Source organism: Jaculus jaculus, chromosome 3, assembly GCF_020740685.1.
Source record: "Jaculus jaculus isolate mJacJac1 chromosome 3, mJacJac1.mat.Y.cur, whole genome shotgun sequence".
Lineage (NCBI taxonomy): Eukaryota > Metazoa > Chordata > Mammalia > Rodentia > Dipodidae > Jaculus > Jaculus jaculus.
In genome coordinates, this window is record NC_059104.1 from 167,823,590 (window position 1) to 167,831,858 (window position 8,269).

The 8,269-nt window shown below is 60.3% G+C and overlaps 1 protein-coding gene across 1 annotated transcript; it reads right to left on the reverse strand.

Annotated features, from left to right (window-relative positions):
- Positions 1-1,781: 1,781 nt before the first annotated feature.
- On the reverse strand, positions 1,782-6,328 carry Tpbgl (trophoblast glycoprotein like). Its single transcript, XM_045146124.1, has 3 exons — positions 6,261-6,328; positions 5,113-5,247; positions 1,782-5,057 (listed from the first exon to the last, which is right to left on the reverse strand). Exons 1-3 carry the CDS (start codon positions 6,326-6,328, stop codon positions 3,803-3,805), a joined length of 1,458 nt encoding a protein of 485 aa, XP_045002059.1. The 3' UTR covers positions 1,782-3,802.
- Between the last annotated feature and the right edge of the window lie 1,941 nt (positions 6,329-8,269).

The window sequence follows — 8,269 nt, forward strand, 5'->3', positions numbered from 1 at the left end:
TGCTGGAGGAAGTACCATGGTGGGAAGGATGCTGGAGGGAAGGGAGCCTTGTTTATATGCTCAGACCCAGGGCAGGGCAGGAACCACACCCCCGGGGGGGGGGCACACCGTGGGCTCTGTATGACCTGGACGCTCTGAGTCTCTGTCCTCCCACTGAAGCAAGGGAGGGCTCCACAACTCCTGGGAAACCTGACATGCTGCTGAGGGAAGCAGAGGCGAAGGGAGCAGTGAGGCCTGGTGGGGAAGAGGAGGGGCGCCGAAGGCAGTCAAGTGTATCACCCCAACAATGTTAACTCGCCCCATCGCTCCTCTCAAGACCGGGAAAGGCCATACCCATAAACTAGGGCCAGGAGGCTGCCAGGCAGGCTTAATGAAGATTCAGATGGACTGCAGTGTGGGCAGGCAGTCCACTCAGAGGCCAGGAGTCCAGCTCAGCCTGGAGAAGGAAGCTAGAGTGGAGGTGCTCCAGGGGTCCTGCGTCAGCCTGCGCTGGAAAGGCAGGGCCTGGCTCAGCAGGGTTCCCCAGCACACTGTAGGGACTTGCCCAGATTTCTGACCAAGGGCCAAATGACCTAGCAAGAAGGGCACTCAGTTGAGGCTCAAGCCAGGTCCTCACTGACTCCTACTCCAAATTTGAAGGCATGGGTTGGCTCGGGTTCACTGACACAAGAGGCTTCTCTGGGAAACATTGTGAAAGGCAATTTCACGCTGCTCACGGGTCACAGAAGCCTGGGAAGTCTGCCATGTCTCTTCAAGTGCACAGCAGTTTCATGTCTACCACGTTTTGACAGTTACACCCACACCTCTCTCCCTCTCCTGTTCTCTCTCTGCCCTACCTGCTCTGTAAGGGGGCACATCCCAGGGGTATCTTCTTCCTTCTGGCACTTGACCCCTGCCATCCACCATGCTCTGGGACTCTGCCCCACCTCTCATTTCTAGAAGCTTCTGAGAGAGGCTCTGGATAGAGTGGATGGTATCCAGAACTCAGGGTAACTCCTGCCTATAATCCCAGCACTAGGGAGGCTGGGGATGAAGGGTAACAAGTTCAAACCCATTTTGGGCTACCTAACACAACCCCATCTCATAAATGAGGGGCTGGGGATGTAGGTTCTGGTTTCGATCCCCGTCACTGCTGAAACAAAACACTGCTCCCCACCCCAGCTCAAAGGTGACTTCGTTTAAAAAGACTCCTCAGGCTGGGTCAGGGATCTAGACTCTGGCTCTTTACTCGGTTTCCTGGGATTTCTTTTCCCTAGACTTTAACGACATGACGTCTTTGGGTCACTGGCTTCCTGGGGGGTGGCAGAGTTGCATTCAGTAAAGATGGCAAGGCTGAGGGCCTTGGGCTGCCAGGCTGCAGTGAGGGCAGCACACAGGACTTTTTCTAAGGACCTGGTGAAAGGCACAAATGTTGAACACAGACTAGTCCATGGTGGGCACTCGGGCGATCTCTGGTAACTGCTGATCCTGGAGGTTCAGTTTCTGAGCAGCGCACGGGGCTCATGTAAAAACCCCACAGCTTTTGCCAACAAGCCCATAACTAAACACCAATGTTTTATTTGCCAGGATTTATTGCAATCTTAGACCACATTACCAGAGGGCGTGCATTTAGTACCGAGGAGGTGACCTACTGGAGACCATCCAGGAGATGGCTAGGGTGCCCTCTGCAGGTCACTCACAGATGGGGATGCTTCTACAAGATCTGATTCTTTCTCATGGGAAATTCACTGGAGAAGACAAGGAGGCTGGACTGCGCCCAACTCTAAAGGCAACGGAGGCTTCCCTCGGCACTGGACATCTTTTTCAGTGTTTCGAAGCCATGTATTCTCTAGGCACATGGCTCCAAGTTTCCAAAAACATATGCCAGAAGTCTAGACTTCTGCCCCAAAGTTCTAGGGCCGAGACTCTGAATGCAGTGACCCAATCTGCAGGGGACCTCTGGTCTGGGTCCCCACCTGTACCCTGACTGCACCTATCACCCCACTTTTATGCTGACACTCCTTAACTGGTCCAAACCTCTAGCCAGGAGGACATTAGGGAAGGTTAGAGTGACTATCCCAGAGCAAGTGTTCTGCCTCTCCTCTATAGCTGGACTCTCCCAGGGGCTCATCTGCAGCTAGGATTGTCAGTCTAAATTTCCTTCCACTCCAAACAATAGGAACAGGAGGCGCAGGATCCCATCCTGACCGTCGATAACTGCATCTCGCATTGTGAAGAGCAGGCGACGCTATCCCGATGGGAAATTCCTTCATCCTTCTAGCCTCCACCCTGCGATAGATACGCATTCAGAGCCCATTTCAACTCCCGCATCCCCAGAGAACGCCTAAGGGTTGTTACCCCAAATCCCAGTCACCTCACAGCCCTCCCCCATCAAAGTCAAGAGGAAGGACACAGCACCACTTAGCAGAGAGCAAGCAGGCTTTCGGAGGTCATTGCAGACTTTATAGAAAATGGCCCAAGGGGAGGTCCAGCTTTCTCGGATGAGGGCGGGAAGGCAGGCCTCAAGCCTATACAGGGAAGGAGGGAGACGACCTGTGTTGGGGCAGCACAGGCCAGCCATTCTGCCTGACCTAGGGGGTGGGAGGCAGGGAGGGGCAGCCCCTCCCCACTCACCATTGTGCTTTGGGATCATGCAGACGGCAGGGCGCTGCGGCTGTGGCCCTGATCAGGAGGGCTTGTGCCGCCCCCGAGGCAGGAGGCCAGACCCAATCCTCATCCTCCTCCCGAAGGCATAGAGGTGGCAAGGAGTCCTTAGGGAAGGAGCAAAAAGTGGGGGGGGGGGGGGGGAGAGAGGACAGAGGAAATGGAGGGTAGCAGCTCCTACTCTGCAGGCCAGTGCCTCTTCTGCTCCCTGCCATTCTCTTTGCGCACATGCCTTCTTTTTCATGACAATCTGCTTGTATGTAATGGGCTGCCTGGCCCCTGCCCTGGCCCTGCAGGAATGGATAGCTCCTCCTGGGAGGGGAGGGGGTGGCACTACCCAGGGATGGGCTCCTCACCAGGACCCTGACCGTAAGTGACGGTTATGGATGCCACACCAATTGAGAGCCTATGGCTTGGGCAGGGGCATGAAACTGGTCCCCGGGGGGTAAAGAGCTGAGTATGAGGTTGGGGAAAAGCACTGAGTGTGGGGGCTTCAGAGCCCGGTGGGAAAGGTTGAAGACGGACTTCAAACTAAGGCTTGTCCCTTGGATGGGAGACACGGATCGGGAGGCTTGAGTCCCATGCCAGAGCCAAGGAAGGGAGGGCGTATGAGCCAGAGCTGGCATACTTTGACTAGGGGAGGACACCCAAGCCACAGAGCTCCAGGATGTGGGTGTCCATGGAGGATGGAGGGTTCAGAGTCCACAGAATCCTCAGGATGCCAGAACAGGATGCGACAGCCCCCTAACTAAGCATTGCTGAAGTCTCCAAGCTGGGGCCAGTGCAGTCTAGCCAGGGCATTAAGCTCAAAGCACAGAGTGGTAGAGGCGGTCTGTGGGTGAGCGCAGACAGTGGGGTGTTGGGGAGGGTGGGGGGACTATCAGTGGCTTGGTAAGGACCGGCCAGAGGCGGAGGTGTGCAGGAGTGGTTTCTGGAATCAGATGGGGGGGGGGGGCGTCTCTGGGTCTTTGAGTTCTCAGGCTAGGGGTGGGAATAAAGGGTAGCATCCTAAGTGAGAGAGAGGGATGCTGCAATCCCAAGGTGTCCGAACTCCCAAGTTCATGGGTGTCTCATCTGCACAGCTCAGGCCCGGCGGGGACGGGGGTGTGTGTGTGCACGGGGGGACCCCAGTAAGGTCATCCAGCTGGAAGGCGAAGCTTTAGAGGCCCGAGCCTGGCGAGGTGGCACGGGAACCAGCTGGGGCGGCCGGGGCGGGCGCACGGCGAGGGTCGGCGTCCTGCTCATAGCGGTAGTGGTAGCCCTCCATCTGGTCCCGGCACGCCTCGCGCAAGTTGCGCATCCAGCGCTGGATGCCGCGGCGGTTTAGGTAGAGCACCATGAGGAAGATGAGGCCGATGAGCGCCAGTACCAGGCCGAAGAAGACGTAAGAGGCTTCCAGCTCCGGGCCCGCGACGTCCGCCTCGTCCCCTCGCCCGTCGCCCGCGTCGCACCGCAGCCGCGTCTCGTCCACGTCCAGCAGAGGCGTGTGGAGCAGCGCGCGCGGCGCGGCGCAGCGCAGCCGGCGCGCGTCGGGGACGCGCTCGGTGTCGTTGCGCAGCCAGGCCAGCAGGGGGCGCGCGGCGCAGCCGCAGCGCAGCGGGTTTTCGGCCAGCAGGAGGCGCGGCGCGGGCGGGTCGCCGGCGCCATGGCGCTCGAGCGCGCGCAGCTCGTCGGGGTGCAGGCCGGCCAAGGCGTTGAGGTGCGCGTCCAAGCGCTCGAGGCGCGGCAGGCGCAGGGCGGCGGGCGGCAGACGGCTCAGGGCGTTGCCGGCCAGGTCCAGCAGACGCAGCTCGGTCAAGGGCGCGAGCGCGGCGTCCAGCGAGTGCAGCAGGGCGGCGCCGCCGCGGCCGAGCGCGTGGTGGAGGCGCAGCGAGCGCAGCGACGGCAAGCCGCGGAAAGCGCCCGCGCCCAGCGCGCGCAGCGGGTTGTGACTCAGGTCGAGCGCCGCCAGGCTGGGCAGCCCGTCGAAGGCGCCGTCCTCCACCACCTCGATGTTGTTGTGCGTGAGGCGCAGCGCCGTGAGCAGCGGCAGGCGCACGCCCACCGCCGCCGCCGCCGCCTCCTGCTCCTCCGCGTCCCCGCCCGCGAAGGCGGCCGCGCGCAGCACCGTCAGGTTGGCTCCCACGATGGTGAGGTTGCGCGCGTCGGCCGGCACGTCCCGCGGCGGCTGCCGGAGCTCGGCGCCCGAAGCGCAGCGCAACAGCAGCCGCGGGCTGCCGAAGCAGTAGCACTGGAAGGGGCAGGGCGCGGCGGGCCGGCTCAGCGCCGCAGCCACCAGCAGCAGTCCCGGCAGCAGCGCGCCCCACAGTCCAGGCTGCTCGGCGCGCGGCGACAGCGCCATCGCCATCGTCCCCCCGCGCATCCAGCGCCCCGGACAGCCGCCGCCGCCGCGCTCAGCAGTGAGCTGGGAGCGTCTGGTGGTGGTGGGGGGGGACACGGGTGGGGCAAGTCCTTGACTCCCCTCCCCGCCCTCCCACCAGCAGCGGCAGCAGCACCGAGCTCCCGGGCAGTCCACGTCGGTCCGGCAGGCGGCTGGTTCGGAAGTCTTCCTCCTCACCCTCCCCCCCCACCACCACCCCGCAGGAGACTTCTTCGCTCGGCTGGCTTTGCGGGAGTGGGAGGGGGCGACCGGGGTCAGGCGTGGGCAGCGGACACCCGCCGCCCCCTCCCTCCCTCCCCACCCTCCCCCAGATGCCCTCCTCGCCCTGCGCGCTGGCCTCCGACTCCCGCGGCCGTTCCGGGGCTCAGCAGCCGAGTGGGCAGGGTTTGCCTCCCACCCGCTCCCCGCCCTTCTCCTCCACCCCCGGCGGAGTCTCCGCGTCTCCTCGCTGGCCGGGGTGGGGAGGTGGGGTGGGAGGCTCCCGAGGAGGAGCAGGGGATTCGGCCCCTGCCTCTCTCTCCCTCCTTCTCTCTCTCTCTCTCTCGTTGGCTCGCTCGCTCGCTCCACGGAGCTGCCGAGAAGTTTGGCTTCCCAAAGCTCTTGACTTGCGGCCCTCCCCTCGCCCCATCCCCCACGGCTAAGCGGGTACACTCCTCCTCCCTCGGTGGCACGTGTGGGGCGGGGCCGGCTGGGACACGCTGGCAGGTGGGTCTCCGCACCCCGCGAATGTGGGGGAGGACCTTGAGAGTTATGGGAGGAGGCAGGGTTGAGGGGTGGCATGGGAAAGTTACTCGTGCTTTTTTTTTTTTTCTTTTTCCTTTTGCAGACGCTTCCTGCTCTCGGTGATGGGGGAACGGGGCTGGGCTAAGGGGGAGAGCCTAGAAAATTCCCAGCCCATGCTAACTTCCTCTAAGATCCGCCCCCGCCCCCCGCAGTCCCTAAGGAGAGGTTGTCACCATCTCCGCAGATCCTAGGGTAACAGCCTGTTTTCTCGACCCTTGGGAAGTCTGCCCACCCCAGCCTCACTTCCAGCCCTCCCAGCTCCAGCGGTTCTTTCTGCCAGGACCTTTCCCTAGAGTTCCTTCCGTCCGACTGGACCCCTCCTAAGCCCTCTCAGAGCTGGGGCGGCGAGGGAAGGGGTGATCCAGCGCTTTGCTTTCCCTCCCTGCCCCAGCACTTGGGTACCCGCCCCCCGGCATGGTTAGTCTGCCCCTCCCCGCTCGCTAAGCGTCCCCACCTGTCAGTGGTAAAGGGATGCAGGGTCGTGGGGGGGACGGACTTCAGAGGCGGGGAGAGCTTTCGCATCAAGGAGTAGTTGTGTCACAGAGGTCAGGGTCTGGGGTGGGGGCTGAACTGTTTATAGGTTTGTTTTGCTCTGGATTTCTACTTATTTATTTATTTATTTTGCAGGACCGGGAAGCTCCAGACCTGATTTAAAGAGACAGACTCCCGAGAAGGGAGATTTCCTGGCCTTGGCATGAATTATTCAGGTCGGAGAAGCTGACATTTGATCCGCAGGCCATTTGAGCACCTGCAGAGCTGGTTGGGGATAAAGGCCCCCTCCTCCTCTCCGGCGAGAATCCGTCCCTTTCTCCTGAATTGGGGACGATTGTCAGTTGACTTCTTTCTCCCCCCCCCTCCCCCGAGGTTATATTTAACAGATCGACCAACAGATCGAAACCACTTAAGGAGAAGAGGCAGACCCCGCAGTGGCCCGGGTCTTAGGCAAGGGCCAACATTAAGGACTAGTGATGCCCGGGTTCCCTTATTTTCTGTCTGTCCGTCCTCTCTTCCCCTGTCTTCCTCCTGGCTGTCCCAGCTCTCCGCAAATGCCAGCAGTAACTTTCACATTGGGGGTTAGACGCGTCTGTATTAGATGTCCACATGAGTTTGTGGACACACACGTGACCTCACAGACGGGCTTCCTTGGATGCGCAGGCAGGAGCGTGCACGCTCTAGGTAGGCTCAGGTGAGCTCCACACAGGTCCACGCAGGCTAACTTGTACCTGCACACATAAGGACGTGGCTTCTGAGCGCACCTTGGTTTGCATCCATAGATTCATAAGCACATGCGCGCTTGAATACAATATGCAACGTTACGCAGCTGCCCTCTCGCAGGGGAAGCTTGCAGACATGCATGCAGATCGACCACCGATAGGAGCCCACGCCTGCCCTGGGTCTGTGAAGGTCCCAAGCTGATGGTGCCTTTTTTTTTTTTTCACACGACACAAGTAGTCAGTGGCCAGCATGGTCAGCTTTCCTGGCTCACGGCATGGAGACCCCCTAACTCTGGTTCCTGAGGCTCAGGTCTTTGTGGTGGTGACTGGCTGCCTCCTCCCGCCCCCCCCCCCAAGAAGGGGTCTACAGGGCAGCAGGCAGCCTTCGCTGAGGGGTGCTACACACCTCTGTTGGAGTCATCAGTGTGCAATATGTCGCAGGTGTTCAATAAGTGTACGTCAGCTTGTTGATTCTCTGATGCAGCCAATGGAAGTACCTTTGGACTTGGGTCAGTGTTCTTCGACATGCTTCTCCAGTCCCTCCCTCTGGAAACGTCAGTGATCCAAGGGCTAGGATGGACTCTCCTGGGTCCCTTAATTGTTGGCAGTAGGGTCTCCAGACTGACCTCATTCCTGTTTCTATTGTCACAGCTCACTGGCTCAGCAAGGAGAAGGCACCAGGAAACCTTCTCTGGCTTCCATCCTCATGAGACTCGCTTGGTGGGGATCCCCCATCTACACTCTATGGGGAGACCTTCACATGTGAGGTTGTGTTTCCCCCTTCCCCAGGTTAGGACCAGAGCCCGCCAAGAGATCAGGTTTCCACAGCTCCTTTGCCAAAGCAGTTCTCCCTGCCCCAGGTTCCCTACCTCTGAAGTGTGCCTGGGAGTCTGTGGCCTTGAGCTCAGGCTCTCTGACTTTCCCTAGGACCAAGAGGTGACCCATCCCACCCATGCAGAGTGACTGGCTTCCCTGCACCTGCATCAGAACGCCCCTGGGCCAACACACTGGACCTCAGTTCTGGAGTTCATCCCACTAGATCCCAAGACGGAGCCTCGCAAGATGATGTCCCCTCCTGTGTGTCACGCTCCCTCACAGGGGTCCCTTTTCTCCTTGAAAAGAACCCACCATCTACAAGCTCCCCTGACCCTTTGTGGAAAGCACAAGGAGGTTTGGTGACTTCCCTGGGGTCACTCAGCAGGCAGCCCCCCATTTCTATCAGGCTCCAGCTCCTCTGTGTTGTCCAAGA